Consider the following 17,194-nt stretch of genomic DNA (forward strand, 5'->3'; position numbering starts at 1 on the left):
ATATACCAATATGTCTACATTGGCTGATACAACAAACTGCTGATTAATCTGTCTCATTCCTAATTTGTAACAAACCTTTGATGAGGTGATGTGGGATAATTATATTCTAAAATTTATAACTAATATGAATATTTTAAAATTTCACAGAGTTATTAGTATATCAATATTTACAGATACCTAGACTGGTAAGTCATTAACCAGTAGAACACCATTAAGCCTTGTTTCCATGATTATGAAAAACTAAATATGCTGACCAAGGCAGTAATTTATTTTATTAAAAACATAAACTAACGTAACGTTTCAACCTTCTAGCAAGAAGACCTTGCTAGAAGGTTGAAACGTTACGTTAGTTTATGTTTTTAATAAAATAAATTACTGCCTTGGTCAGCATATTTAGTTTTTCATAACCAGTAGAGTACTGCATCGGACCACTTTCGCTTGCCCAAACACATTTGAATCTCCCACGCTCAAGCGTGCTACGCTCGAACTTCCCGCACTCGTAGTGGAATAATTGACATCGTCTCATATTTCAGAGCCTAATAAGCAGGACTAAAGCCCATACACAGAAGGAAACCACTCCATGCAATTACAATTCTAAATAATAATTTTCGTATATTATGAAAAACTCAAATGCAGCACATATGAAAGTATGCAATATCTACAGACTGAAATTAAGATGTATACACATGCTGACAGACCTGGCTAAGCAATTACAAATATCGTATCACAGTGCCACAAGCTGATATTATTCTGCAAAATAATAAAATGCAGTTATAACATTCAATCGAACATAATTTCAATGTGAAAATAATCGTAGAAACATAAAATGTCAGTGTAGGTAGTTTGAGCCCATAATCATTTATTTCATTTTCACGTATCTCGGTAAGATATTCAAAACTGCATTTTAACATGGAGATGATGACTATGCTCACTTATTTCTTCGTCTTTTACTTCGTGATCCATATTTGTGGGCTCACTACCATAGACAAATTACGTAAATATATGTACTAATAGGGTTCGAAAGTTCGAGTGTATTTCGCTCGTTCAGTTATTTTTCGCTCGAGCGGAAGAATTACCAATTCTGTGTGCCATCTAGTGTTGCCTGTGCAAACTATTTGCCTTTCGAGCGAGAAACGCCCATTGCAGCACTATTAACCACCATTTGCTCTGACCTCTTTGTATAAAAATGTCCTCACACTGTGTGTACCTAGGTATAATTTGTATTTATATCTGTTGTTACTTTATGTTGCTTTTCTGACACTTTTGACAAATCACGATGATTAGAATGAGTGATGATTAGGTGGGAAGGGACACACAAATCACTCCCATGCCCGGTCTGGGATTTGTACCTGGGAATTTTGACATCAGATTGAAAGTCATTGACTTAATTCACTCGGCCATCAAACCAGCTGCATTGTTCATGCAAAGTAGCACTTTGTAAAGTGGCATTATTAGAGCCTTTATAACAAGAAAAATAATTATAAGATATCTTGTTTTCCTGTGGAGTAGCTCACTGTATAACTAGAGGCACATATTTTCGGTAAATAAAAAAGCAAAATTTCAATACAAAAACAGAGCCAATTTGAGGTTCAAAAGCGGTAAATAAAATAAAATTTTGGTGTTATAGCGGTGAAAAATCAGATGAAAAGCAGAAAATGACAGTTTGGTTTTAAAATTGTGAATATAATCCTAAATTTGATTTAAAAACTGCACTTATTACACAAAATAAACATATCCCTTCTAATAGCACATTTATGCAGTTACCAGAGTATTAAGTTTATTCCTGTATAAAGGGCTCCATTTTTGCTTCTCAAATATTTACAGCAGAATTGATCAATTTTCCGTGAATTGCATAATGCACAGGATAATTCAAACTTCAGAACAAGTCCTGTCGGTAAATAAACTTTAAATTTCGTGTTTCAGAGTCTATTTCACATTTTGCAGTTCATTTCTCAACATTTCGTGACAAAACAGGGTAGGATTAATTGATTGATTTGGTGTTTTAAGTCCACTTTATGCACAGTAAGGCTAATCGGGACTGGACCTACAGTTTGAAGTGGTTTCCGAATCACTATGTGCCTCCACCGGGACTCAAACCCAGGACCCCTTGATTACAAGGCGACGACGCTACCACTGTGCCATCGGGAAGAAAACAGGGTAGGAAAATGCACCTCACACCTTTCAGAAACATGATAAATTAACATTACAATGAGTTATTTAACATTTCGTGTTTTCGTCAAAAACAAAATATGCATGTCTCTATGTTTAACTACTGTATTTCAAAATCAATTCTAACTTGTGAAAACTGTATAAATAAAAAAAAAACGTGTGCTTACAATGTAAATTGAATTTAATTGAAATGTATTTATCTTCCCTTCCTTAGAACGGACTGGATGCTGGATTACCAAGGCATGGTGTGTCTGGCTGCAAATGCTGTCTGGTGGACTGCGGAAGTAGAGAATGTATTTTGGAAAATTTTACAAGTATGTAATTGTATGTTGTTGTTTTCACTTTTGCCTCCTGGTTTAATAGATTTTATGCACCATGGTAATTCATGAAAATATCTTACATCTTGTGACAAATATATTGTATTCTTACACATGATTAATACTAAGAATGTGTCATTGCATCCCCCCCCTTGAGACAGAAAATTTGGGGTGAGTTCTTTTAGGTTGTCTATTTCTTCTTTGATTTACATGATGCTACAAACTTTAGAATAATTAATCAATGAGAAATTTGTCAATTAATACTCATTAGTATTTAATTTATTATGATAAATATGTAGTAGGAATTTATCTATATTAAATTAAATATTAGCTTTAACATTTAAATGTCAAACTTTCCATTAACAACTAAATGGTTCATTTACCTCCTTAATGCATGTAATATAACTACAATGGATTTTACCCAAGGTCTAAAAGAGTAAATGCATCTTTATAATCATAAAAGCAGTAATGAAATGACATAATTGTTTACTAAATTATGGACTATTTATAGAAATGCCAGTTGAATAAAATTGTCAAATTTTACTGATACTAATGTCACCAGCTAATATCATAATCACATTCATATGGCCAATATGAAATTTTATCTGATACCAATAAAGTACTGATATAAAATTTTCCGATACTGATAACTGATATTCTACCGATCCGATATTAAATTCCAAATGGACCTTGAAGAATCTGAATGGATCATTGACCTCCTTGAGAAATATGTTTCAAGGTGTCTGCAGTGCTAAAGATCTTGCATATTTAGACATTTACTTTTAAAAAAAAAGTAGGGTATGGAGATTATCCATAAAAATTATAACAAATTGACATAATTTTGCACTAAATTATAAGATATTTATGGATATATCGGATTGGTAAAATTACTGATAAAGACAGTAACAAAATTGTGCATCAAATTTTGTCCAATTTACTGATACGAATATGCTAATGCCACCACCCAATGTCGTAATCAATCACATTTGTACTATGTACAGTGGAACCCCAATTTTATGTTTTTCAGAGCCTGTAAATAAATAAAAATATATGTAAGATGCTGGAAATGTAAAAAGCAGGAATGCATAAGGGAGGAGAGGAACTCAAATATGTGTAAGACACGACTACACAATAGATTTTTTGGCCGTATAATGAATTAAAAAGAATTTAACAACAGGAAATAAGTAATACTATGAATTCCTCCCAAAATGCAGTGAACATTTGTGGTTGATTAAGGTTGATTAATGGTGTTCTGTCTTTGGTAGGGGCAGCAGATGGCTTCTTTAAGGTGTGCTGCCTAAGTTTAATTTAGATGCTTGATAAGATCCATTTACTCCATGACTTGATAATCCACTGCTAGTTTTAGAAGTCTTGGTAAGGGGTGATCACTTATTGCTAGATATTATGGGGGTGATTATATACTGTAATCAGTGTGCTACATTCTGTTCACAGTAGAGACGTGTAGATAGGTTTGGATCCCACTTTAAACTTTATATGAATGGCTTATTGCAGAAAGGGACCTGAGTCACTTTTGCACAATCCTGACAAAAACAAGAAAAATCGTATAATATTGATAATGTAAGAAAGAAATGTGCCGTTGTTGGCTCAAATTTTCAGCATAATGAATAGTTAATTTTGTAACCCTCAATGCACCCCCCCCTGCAGTATGCTGCTAGAGACAATTGAGTTAAAAAACTTTTTACTCTGGCACCTTTCTGCAATACAAGTGGAAACTGTGTGAAACAAGACAAGAAATGTCCTACAAATGCCCGTTTGTCGTTGCCACATACATTAAGTTAGGTTAGATTATGTTATATATGCCACAGGAAATTATAGATTCATCAATAAATGACAGTGTACTACACTTTCTGGACTTTATTGTCGGTGTTTGAAGTACAATAATGTACGAGCTCATACATGCATGTGTTACTCTACATCTGAGTCTGTTTCATTGGCGCGTGGACTGGGCCACTGAAGAATATCTTCATAAAATCCTTTGACGTCATCTGGTACATGCGAAAAGGCAGTTCGTATGTCCTTCAATTTAGTAAGCTTGATCGGCATACGTGCAACTGGTAACGTACGTGGCATAGGAATTACAATTCTTGCACCTTTGGACAGATAGAAGTTGTAAGACGTCAAACCTTTGATGAATTCGGAATCTTGACAGTACCCTTATATTCAACACAGTATTCAAAGTAATGATACTTGGAAATCTGAAAATACTGCCTATTCTTGTAGGAACACATGGTAGTTTCCACAGATGCCAAATTTTTTTTGTAGACATGAGGCCACCACGTTGCGAAATCAATAGTGTTACTGGTGTCAATAAGTTTGACAGTATTTTTACCACCCGAGCTGCATTACAGATTAGCGTACACAGTTCGTACAACATATAAATACGGCTACAATGTCTGATGGGACGTCGAGTCACACTAAACTTCCGGTCGCTTGGAAGATATGAGTGACCTCTGATAGGAAAATGATGCACGATTTTGTGAAATCTGTCAGTGTCCGTTAATGCTAGTAGAACGCGACACAATGTGTGATTTTTATTTTGTACAGGACAGTTGTCTGAAAAAAGATGCAATTCTGTAACACTAAGAGGCACATAGTCTGAAATATAATCTAACAGGAAAGATGCCACGGCATTTGGTCCTTTGCCTGCTTGTCCTTCATGATACAGGTAAAACTGAGAATGTCCTGTTTTCATGTTAAACACACAAAACATATTTACAATCAGCTGATGCAAGTAGAACATGTCTTGTACAGGAACTTTTGGTAGGTACAGATTTTGCATGAGATCGAAACACAGCCCCACTGTATCTTCCCTAGAACGAGACAAAGTTGCAGATTCCTTCAGTGCTGTGTAGAACTTGTTTGATCATCTTTTATGAACTATTAATTCGGCAGCAGCAACTCTTTTTGCATTGTCATTTACGAGTATACTCTTCATTTTGTTAGTCTGTTCTTCGCAGACACCACACGTGTCTACGTGTGGCCTCCCAAAACGAAATGCAAAATTTTCCTTAAAATACTTGTAGTAGAAACTGTATTTTATTCTGGACGTAGGGTACTTTTCTTTAAACAGTTCATACATCTTTTGAATTGACAGGTTTTCATGTAGGTATTTGATGTTTGCATAATGTCCACGTTTAGTTGGAAAAGACACGATATGTCCATGCACTGCCTGTATATCCTAAGCCTGAATCATATTTCCACTTTTGCTCTGTCTGCGCATATCATGAGGTATTTTGCCCTCTAACAGTAACTTCTTCAAACGCCTTATTCTTTTCTCTGACACATCATAAAGTCTGCAAAACGCCTCACGACAAACTTGTATTTTGCTACTTGCCAGTAGTACGTGGTACTTAAACGACTTTTTGTGTAACGCAGCATCTTCTTTGCGTGGATGATGTGTCTTAACATTTTCAACATGGATCATTCTCTGCAAATGTATATCCTGTTCATCTTTACTTTGCATTCTATACAATATGTCAAACACTGCACGTTGTTCGTCTTCGTTGAATTGTTCATAACATTTTTTGGAGCACTTACCGCACTCTTCTCGCAGGTGTTGTAAAACCTCTGTAGTTCACATACTCCCATCCATTCACCCTTGCACTTCTAATCACATTTCTGTTATATGTTTCCGGATTTCGAATTCCTTTCCGATGTTTTCTTGGACTGTAACAACAGTTGTCACCGCTCTGCACTAACACATATTACCCTCTACAGACCACGGCTACAGACGAACTTCTTTTTAGGAAATCGCTTGTCACTTGTTTCAGAGTTGCCAAGTTTATTTTCCACACGGTTATTTCTCTTTCTCTGTGAAAAGGGACCAGTGTCAGTCGCTACAGAGTAGCTAGGTTTTTGCAGAAAAGGACCCGAGTCAGTGACTCAGGTACCTTTCTGCATTAAAGTACACTTTTCACTGTGCATTTTCTTGGCTATAGCCTTGTGTGACTGACGCCCTTTTTGCATTAAAAGATGTGTCTGTAACTAGGAAAATCAAAAATACCATTATCTCCGATACCTCAAAAATGTGACTCAGGTCCCTTTCTGCAATAAGCCATTCATATGTATTCTTGATTAGCCCATCATTGTACAATGTCAAATCAGTGGGATCTTTATTTACTCTTGCAGTAATCGACAATTTATTGAAAGATTTAGGATGCTTGTGGAGGGCACACACCCCTTGACCAATAGTTTCCTCATAAATAACATGTTATTTCCATCAGTCGCAGCATCGATTCCTACACTGAATATTATGTGGTTTATTTTAGCATGTAAATGGTTCTGAAGAAATGTTAGCCACGGTGCTATAAAAGTATCTGGGGAGGTAAGAGGGCAGCCAATACAACAATATCACGTCACGTGCAAAATGTACACTCATGGGATAAGTTGGTATTTGTGGGCCAGAGCCAGTGGTGGCATCATAGTGGACAGGGGGTGGGTGCCACAGCTTACAGCGAAATGAGTGCACGAAAGAGCCAGATCTGGCTCCAAAAGAGCGAAGTTGGCAACATTGATCGGTAGATGTTGCAGCGAGAAAGACCTAGGGGAAATTGTCCCTCTCCCCCTTAAGTTTTTATCAAATTGTATGTTTCAATCTCTAGTGATTACTGAGTAAGCAATAAGTATTGGTTATATTTCGTTGTATTGGAGCATGATGCTGACCACACCACATCTGCTATAACAAAACCCAAGAATGTGTGGACCCTTACCTCTGCATACCATATGCTACTTCATTGCATGGACCATACACAGGGAACAATTTTGTTTGTACAGAAATTACATAAACATATTAATAAATAGGTTTATGTGGTACCTGGATAAGGTTCCTTTTTCAGTTTTGCTGATTTTAACTCTAAAACTGGTCTACCAACAATAAAATACCTGAAATAGAACCATTGTTGTACATAAAAAAAAGGAAAAGAGATTGTTTGTGAAAATAGTTTCTATGAAAACCATATGGCATACAATTCAAAATAGAGCTGCTGACGTCATTATCTACAGGTTGACTGGACGTGTAGACAATGAAGACAGTGGCTTTTCATAATTAATAAGTGATCACGATGATAAAACAAGGATAAGAAGGTAAATTAATAGTTTCTGCTTGTAGCTGAAACAATTGATAACCAGATTAGCATGCTTGAGTTCTGTGTCTAGTGTAGTAAAATAATGAGTTATCCTTTAGAGAGAGTAATTTGTTTGGTAGAACCTAAATGACATCTTATGATTTGAAAGAGGAGCCGTACTATTATCTTCCACTTGCTAATAAATTAGAACAGCCTAATGTGTCAGTAATTTATATGAAAAAAAATGGGATGATTTTTGTGTATTTGTCTTAGTAGCTTACATTAAAGAATAAACTGGTCAGGATGGGACAGATATTAATTGAAGGCCTCAGGAGTAAAATATGGTAAGTGACATGGCTCTTTTTATCGATAAGCTGACACCCTAATATGCCTATATCTGTCCAATAGAGTAAGGATAAATCTGGCCTATCCATAATGCATACTACATCAAAATGCTGAACAGTTAAGAAAGTGTAACCACTAAAGAAACTGTTCTTATTAATATTGTTTGTGAGATGAGGAATTTTTCAGGGTTGATCAGATTGGCATGCAGAAGACCCAGGTTCGATTCCTGGGGTGGATGATCTAAGGTAGGAATTTTTCTGGCCTTGTCCCCGCATAAAGTGGCTCTTGGGCTCACCAAGACTCAAATCAGTGGGTACATGGGGCCAACTCTGGGGGCTAGAGGCGGCTGGGGCATGGTGCTGATCACATAACCTCCAAAATGTCAGAGATTGAGAGTGTGTGGGTCCTACCCCCACATCCAATAAATGTGCCTTCATTGTATGGTACTATTTGCATGGGGAACTTTACCTTTACCTTGATCAAATTTAACAACAATATTATTTTCATTATTGACAAATTTTATTCCCTCAGTTTAACATATCCATAAAAAATTGATATTTGTTCATCCTTAATTAATTTAATTCAGAAACAGTAACTGTATTTCATTTATAGGGAAAGAAGAGATCTATGAAGGAATATTTGGAGCAGATGAACAAACAATTAGATGAACTAGTTCTCAGAGTGCGATCTCCTCTTAAAAAGAATGATAGGAAGAAATTTAACGCTGTCATCATTATTGATGTGCATGCAAGAGATATAGTGGAAGGCTTTGTAAGAGATGGGTAAGAATCATAACTTCCAATTAAATTAAGAAATCCAGTACACATAGATCAACATACTCCAATTAATAGATTTCTAGACATTACTTAGTTCCTTAAAATGAAAATATGTTAGCTGTTAATACAAGACACTTAGGGTTGTTTCTCATTACACTTTAATGTGGTTACTCCTTAAATGAACATTGTCACAATTAACATGACTATTATACAACATGCTTTGCACTTTTGGATTTGCATTATGTACATTATTTGTGGAATAATCTCTTCCAATATTTGTGAAAAAATGTATTGTAATTGAACATCTTTACATCTTTGTTGATACATGTACCCTGTCACAACTGTTATGTTCCCTTGCTCAGTTGTAACCCTTTGCTCCTTTTGTCTGGAGCAAGGACTCTTTTAAACCTATACTGAAGCCATCTCAGGATCATGGAAAACCAACAATGATGTATAGTTTAATGGTTTATTGGAATAGGTTAATACAGTCACTTTGGTTTGGGTGAGAAGTGGGGAGTAAACTCAAGTTCTAGGATGAAGTTTCAAAGGATACTGAATGGTATATTACTGAATTTAGAAAAGTCTATCTTAAAGCCTGTTCCACACAGGCGGTCTCCTTCCTATTACACATGGTCCCTAATACCTGTTCCACACAGGTATACCCCGCGACAGGTTAAGTTTGCAGCAGGTTTTATGTATTAAACCGCGCGAGAACGGCGCTCAGCATCTCCCGTGCGAGTCTTGCCTCGACCGCCGAGTTGTTCATATCACAGGCATTGAGAAAATCGGCAGTATTGCAGCGGGACTATATTCTGCGCGCACGTTTGGGTCTACATGGGCGAAAAGTTGCTGCAAACTTAACTTGTCGCGGAGCTTAGTCTCCTTCCTATTACACACAGGAAGTGCTGTCCTAAATACCTGTTCCACACAGGTAGTCTCCTTCCTATTACACACAGGAAGTGCCGTCCCTAATACCTGTTCCACACAGGTAGTTTCATTCCTATTACACACAGGCAGTGCCGTCCCTAATGCCTGTTCCACACAGGTAGTCTCCTTCCTATTATACACAGGAAGTGCTAAAACTCACTATCCTAACTAACAAAAATCTGAGATATGGTATCATATCAGATCTGCATGAGAGGTTTAAATGAATGAAAAATTATTACAGCCTAATAAATACTATTCTGGGTAACTTTGCAAACATCTATGAGAGTAATAAGATAGCAAACCAACTCAGTTCATCCCCTCTCTCCCCTCTGATAAATCATAAATCACACCCTGGGTAGGTGATCGTTTTCAGTTGACGTAGATTTGATTTATTACATATGTACCAAAGCCTGCCAGTGTCTTCGGCTACAGCTGTACTGTCTTTTTCTGCAATGAGATGTATTCAAACATGGCTAAAGTCAACCATGAGCAAGATAAATGTTTGTCCATATCATTGTTAAACCCAGAAAGGGAAATTGTAGTTGACCGACAAAGATTCTTTCAGGAATTTATAGAGACATGTAAAAAACATGCACTTCTTTCAAGTTTTAGATAGAAGAATTACGTAATCTTAAAGTTTTTTTCACGAATCTAGTCACAAGTGGTTCTCAATTGTAGTAAAATTAGGAAAAAGCGAAGTTTCATTGTATAGAAATTAAGGAAATTTAAATTTTTACTATTCCATTACCTATGTACATTGTGCTTTTAAATGCCTTGCAGCATTATAATTTTCTCATTACCATGAACACAGGATTACCCATTAATATTATCACATATTAAAATATACCTTCTTTAGCCTAGAGAAGAATTGTGTTATTTAATACATTTGCAACCTTTTAACAATTCTATTTCTTTGGGATAAGATGATGTAGGGATCATCTGTTTCCCAAGGAGAATGCCCGTGATGATTTTTGTAATGGATAAAAGTAAGAATAAAGTTAGCCCCAGCTAGCTCCCCCAAGCGGACGGTCAAAACTATGCCTATGCCCACCCTTAATTTAACCTTTTGAGACCCAAGGCCTTTTTCACATGTAAGCCTCTCTGTCCCGAGCCGATTTTGAGCAAAATGCAGAGTTTCAATTAAATGAGTGTAGATCGGAGACTAATTGCCCTAGAGAGATGAGTGATATACCGTTGTACGCGGAATGAACCAGAGATTCAGACTATGAAATTTATGCAAATTCAGCGTATATGTGGCGGGGGGGAGGGGGCTAACTCTCAAAATTCCAAAGTTTTGGGAAAAAAAATTGGTTCCCCCACACTCCCTTCAAGAAAAAAGTACATGACAGTGTCGACATGCACATGGAAATGATCGCTGACATGTAAGGAACACAAAAATATTTGCATTATTATCATATGACCAATGTAACTTGAGTTGTAACCCCAAAAGGAATGGTCGGCAGGCCACTGATTCAAGCTTCAAAATGCAGGGGTACCTTGAAATGACTATAGCTCAGAAACTAAATGCCCTAGAGATATGAAAGATATACCGCTGTACGCAGAATGAATCACAGATTTAGATGATATATAATTTATGCACATTCGGCGTATATATGGAGGGGGAAATCCCCTGAAAATACTTTTTCTTTTAAAAAATGGAGTTTCACTCCCCCGAAAAAAAGGATATGAAAAGTTCAAAATGCACATAGAAATTATCGCTGGCATGTAAGAAACAGAAAAATATTTGCATCATTGTCGTATGACCAATGTAACTTGAGTTGTACCCCCAAAAGGAATGGCCACTGATTCAAGCTTCAAAATGCAGCGGTACCTTGAAATGACTATAGATCAGAAACCAAATGCCATAGAGATATGAAAGATATACCGTTGTACGCAGAATAAATCACAGATTCAGACGATATATAATTTATGCACATTCGGCGTACATATGGAGGGGAAAAGGGGAAAATCCACTCAAAAATACTTTTCTTAAAAAAATGGTGTTTCCCCCTGCCCCCCACCCCGCAAAAAAATGTCAAAATGCACAAAATGCAAACTTTATGCAAATTTGGCATATATATGGAGGGGGAAGAGAGAAACCCCCTAAAAATTATTTTAAAAAATTGTCACCACCCAAAAAATGCCCTCGCACTTGGGCACAAAATGACACCTACGCACAACATTCACGGACGAAAAGCTAGAACACAGTGAAAAATGAGCACCGATTCTTGCAGCTGCTTGAAATTCTAATTTTAGACAATGCAAGGTAACCCCTGTCGCAACTTGTGGACACTTGTGCTAAAAAAAACAAAGGTTTCCTTCAGCGCGCTTCGAAATTCCATTCTCACAACGCAGATTCAGCAACCAGTCTTCCCCCTCCCCCCACCCCCTCACAGAAAACTTTCATTTTGACATCGGATACTGATAAACCAGCTTCCTTCGAAAGCAGTTCACAGGCGGGAGTGAAAAGTATTGCTTTAGAACAACAAAGCTGGTGTTTCTTTGTCGGCAAAAATTTGACCTTGAAAAGAGATGCAAAAGAGAAGTCCCTTTCCCTCCCTTTCCCTCCCTTTCCCTCCCTTTCCCTCCCTTTCCCGGCCTTTCCCTGCCTTTCCCCACCTTTCCCCGCCTTCCCCCCTCCATTTTTATGAAGACAAAAAAAATGCAAAAAAACATTTCTGTTAAATACATGTGTTAGGAACAATATAGAAAAAAATAATCGAAATTCTAGCCAAAAATAGAAAAGTTATAACGTAAAAACTACGACCTTGACACAGCGTCTCGATCGAGATGCTTGGGACAGTGAGGCTTACATTTGGGTATCTCGATCGAGACGCTTGGGCAGCAAAAGGTTAATTCAACCCCATTTTTATTTTTGCTTTGATAGAAACTGATAAGGTAACCATCAGCAGAATTTTGTTGTCAGCTCATATTGTGAGAGATTCTGTCAAATATACACTTCCATTTTTCATCCAATGTACAGACAAAATCTTACAGGTATAATTTGATTTTGTACACATCATGACAGCTATTGCTGTCTGTGATTCCGTGGCATGGTGGTTAGCACAGTACAGTACAATGCCAGGAGTCCCGGGTTCAAATCCTGGCCTGGGCATGAATGTTCTTTGTGAATTTCCATTCATCAATTTCATCCTCATTTTCAAGATTAATAAAGGGGGATACCTCCTGACGAGCCTGCCCCAACCTGCATACATTCAGGGGTATGCACTTTTTACGCTGGTGACTTTAAATATGAACCAGGACATAGCTTCATCTGAATTGTGGTTCCTCCATTTATCTTTTCACAAACTTTATTTGGGCTTACATGTAAGTGAATACAATATGTTGCAAAGGTAATTTGGTTCCCCGCATATTCTGCGATCCATAACAGATCGGTTACACACACTCAGTTTCGTAATTATTTTAATCTTAATTCTAATTGCAAGTTGGTATTAAAGATTATGAGTTAAGTATATTGGTAGAGGCACATATTTTTGGTAAATAAAAAAGCAAAATTTCAGTACAAAAATAGAGTATATTTCGGGTTCAAAAGCTGTAAATAAAATAAAATTTCGGTGTTATAGCGGTGAATAATCACATCAAAAGTGCTATATAAGATGACATTTTCATTTTAAAATTGTGAATATAATCCTAAATTTGATTTAAAAACTGCACTTATTACACAAAATAAACTTATCCCTTCTAATAGCACATTTATGTAGTTACCAGAGTATTAAGTTTATTCCTGTGTAAACGGGTCCATTTTTGCTTCTCAAATATTTACAGCATAATTAATTAATTTTCCGTGAATTGCATAACTCACAGGATACTTCGACTTCAGAAAGTGTTGTGTCGGTATATAAACGGTAAATTTCATGTTTAAGAGTCAATTCGCATTTTGCAGTTCATTTCTCATTATTTCGTGGCAAAATAGGGTAGAAAAATGCTCGTCAGACCTTTCAGAAAAATGAAAAATGAACATTAAAGCATGTTATTTCATATTTCGTGTTTTCGTCAAAAACGAAATTTGCATGCCTCTATATATTGGTTTAGTTTTGCTTCAGTTCTAGAAATTATTTGTTTAGGTTTACTTATGGTTAATAGAAATTGACAAATAGGAAATTGGTATTCTGTTTAATGGATAAGAAATCATAATTGGAATTTTAAAGTATCTTGTGATACAAATTACTGTAAATGGTACATCTATGAGCGATATATATATGATTTATGAAATTAGTAAAATTATTGGGGTTTATAACCCCCCCTACCCTTTGGCTCAGTATTCCTAAAAAAAAAGAACGTCAAAGGTAGGAAAAGATGGCAAAATGAGGGCTGACGAAATTTGCATGCCTCTATATATTGGTTTAGTTTTGCTTCAGTTCTAGAAATTATTTGTTTAGGTTTACTTATGGTTAATAGAAATTGACAAATAGGAAATTGGTATTCTGTTTAATGGATAAGAAATCATAATTGGAATTTTAAAGTATCTTGTGATACAAATTACTGTAAATGGTACATCTATGAGCGATATATATATGATTTATGAAATTAGTAAAATTATTGGGGTTTATAACCCCCCCTACCCTTTGGCTCAGTATTCCTAAAAAAAAAGAACGTCAAAGGTAGGAAAAGATGGCAAAATGAGGGCTGACTACCAGAAAAGCTGTACATAACCCCTCCCTTTCGAAAATCCTAGGCACACCACTGGATTTGTCCAAGGTGGATCTTTGGCCGAAAGGGCAATAGTTATAAGTTTCTTCATGGTTAATTTTATAAAAACAAAATGGTAGTTAGTGATATTTAAATTACTTATTTATACTAATTGTTACCTTGGTTGTGACAACATAATAACAGTACAATTTTCTTCTTTAAGCATTATGGATGCTGCAGAATTTGCATGGGAGAGTCAACTTCGGTTTTATTGGGTAAAGAGTGTGGATAATCTGATGGTGAAGCAATGTACAGGTAAGCATATGGCAGTTATATTATATACTGTTTACCACACAGAGTGAAGAATGTACTTATTTATAATTAATCTGTCTGAAATTTTCAAACCAGAAACTTCAGCTTTCCCTTGTAGTTTTTTTCTCTTCAGCAATCACAAAGTTGTTAGAAGCCATATTTTATGCCCCACTTTTACAAAGTACATTCTTGAATTAAATATGAAATTCGTTGCAGATTTCTTTTCTGGCTTCATTTTTTATAAGCTGCAACCTCTCACTATTTTTTTATAGATAAACATAAACAGTGTTTAACAATTTTGTGTTCCTGGATTTTAAATTTTCCTCAATTTTAAATTCTTCACTCCTTGAAAAACATAACTGAGGTTTCCGTGTATTGCTTATTAGAATCAACATTTTTGTGATGTAGAATATGGAAATTTTACTATACCATAGAGTACTGACATAACATTTAGAAAAACTGATTGCCAATGTTATGGTGATTCAATACAATTAGCGCACAATTAATCCAGTACATGACATAGGTATGTTCATGACCATAAAATTGCTCAAGGTCCCATGAAGAAAAAAACTAAAATGTGAGAAACGCAAAAGCAGGCAAGCATAAGGGAAGAGGTGAAACTAAAATGCATGTAAGAAACGACTGTATTATTGAAAAACAATACATATACAAGGTGATTCAAAAGTATCTTGACATTTTCATCAAAAAGCATTTTATTGACAACATTTACATAGAATACTGTAGAATAGAAGACAAACTCAGTATATTTCAATGTGGTGGCCCTGAAGTCTAGTCATAGCACCCGCCTCTCTTGCATAGGCCGGAACACATGCTCCAACATAGATACCCTGTTGCTGCATCTATTTGCTGTGTAAGTTGCTCTATGATGTTATCTTTACTTAGTACACCCTAAACTTAATGAAACCCCAGACAAGGATTCCTGAATTTTCAATGGAAATCTTCTTGGATTTGTGCATAGGTCATTTCCAGACATGCTGAAATGACTGCTGTTCTTTCTAAGCAAATGAAAATGATCCATTAGCGATATAGGGAGAATGTCAAGAGACTTTTGAATCACCCTGTAGTGAAAATTAGTGTGATGAATTAACAATCTCCTCTGCGCGATGCCTGCTTTGAACTGCCACCTATTAGGTTCAATGAAGGTTTACTGTTAAATTTAGACATCTGGATGACTGGAATGTTCTTTTACTTTGCTAATTTTCAATTGGTTGCTAGTTTTAGAGGTCTTGATTAAGGGATGATCACTTATTGTTAGATGCAATTGCATAGCTTATAGTAATAACTAATTTCATTACAGGTCTTTTTGAATATGGTTATGAGTACATGGGTCTGAATGGTCGTCTAGTGGTTACCCCTTTGACAGACAGAATTTACTTAACAATTACGCAGGCTTTATCTATGTATTTAGGAGGGGCCCCAGCAGGTAATGTTAAAAGTATTATTTTTGTTTTGTAAAACCATGTATGCTTCTTTTTTATGCAAAGTGTCTAAAATCTCTTAACAGGATGAAACAAGGATGTATAAAATGATTTTGCAGTTTACACTGAATTATTAGATTTTATTCTTACATGAGCTTTGGATCCATGGTGGTCTACTTGATAGGGTATCTGGCTGTCATGCAGGAGACCCAGGTTCGATTCCCAGGGTGGGTGATCTAAAAGTTTGGAATATTTTCGAGTTTATCTCTGCATAAAGCAGCTCTGGAGTTCACTCATTCGGTAATATATGGATACCTGGGGGCAACCCTGTGGGGTAAATGACTCCACAAAAGGCCAAGGTACCTCCCAACATTCCCTGCATGTGCCTAAAAAAGGTGTGCAATGAGGACGATAACTTTACCTTTATCTTTTTTCTACTTACAGCTTGGTTCACTTTTAAGAAGTCTTCAGTACACAAGCTTCCATTTTTAACCTTCTGTAAAATGAGTAATAAAAAAAAGGTAAAAAGGTAAAGTGTTCCCCTGTGCTTAGCACCACACCATTGCACCACTGACACACAAATCCTTCGACATTTCCTGTCTGTAAAGCTCTATGCTTTCACGACAATTGGACATTACCCCTTACCCTGTCCTAGTGGGTGGACTCATGAAGGTTCTGGGCTTATGTCCATGCCTTGGCATAGATGATGATTCATTTTCTTTTTTCTTTCTTCTAATCATGATTTATTCTAATTGTCATTGTTGCTTTCAATTTTGTATTTTTAACACTTAATTACCATGAAAACATATGAAGAGCATATGTGATTTTGTCCTCTTCAACACCCAGATATAGATGTTTGTCCATCATCAGTCTTGATTAATATAAAGAGGTAAGAAAGTAATGTTCCAAAACAAAATCCCCGTTTCATTACTGTCTTTCAAAAGAGTACTTATCCTCAGGTGAAAACATTTTGAAGAAACAAAGGTATATTTTTATATAAAACATGACAACATGGCTGATAAGGGCCTCCCCTATGGCGCAGTGGTAGCGTCATTGCCTTGTAATCAAGGCGTCCCGGGTTCGATACCTGGCGGAGGCACAAGTGGTTCGGATCCCACTTTTAACTGTAGGTCCAGTCCCGATTAGCCTTACTGTGCATAAAGTGGACTTAAAAC

General features: G+C 36.2%; 1 protein-coding gene across 2 annotated transcripts in view; it reads left to right on the forward strand.

Moving 5' to 3' along the window:
* The window catches only part of Dhc98D (Dynein heavy chain at 89D), a 519,777-nt gene that overhangs the window by 191,959 nt on the left and 310,624 nt on the right, over positions 1 to 17,194 (forward strand). For both annotated transcript variants that reach the window (XM_083131330.1, XM_083131320.1), the window contains 4 exons: positions 2,384 to 2,483; positions 8,528 to 8,697; positions 14,492 to 14,583; positions 15,899 to 16,024. In XM_083131330.1, coding sequence (XP_082987456.1) covers positions 2,384 to 2,483; positions 8,528 to 8,697; positions 14,492 to 14,583; positions 15,899 to 16,024 — 488 coding nt within the window. The remainder of the gene's footprint in view (positions 1 to 2,383; positions 2,484 to 8,527; positions 8,698 to 14,491; positions 14,584 to 15,898; positions 16,025 to 17,194) is intronic.

The sequence above is a fragment of the Lepisma saccharinum genome, chromosome 1 (assembly GCF_977018435.1).
Source record: "Lepisma saccharinum chromosome 1, izLepSacc3.1, whole genome shotgun sequence".
Classification (NCBI taxonomy): Eukaryota; Metazoa; Arthropoda; class Insecta; order Zygentoma; family Lepismatidae; genus Lepisma; species Lepisma saccharinum.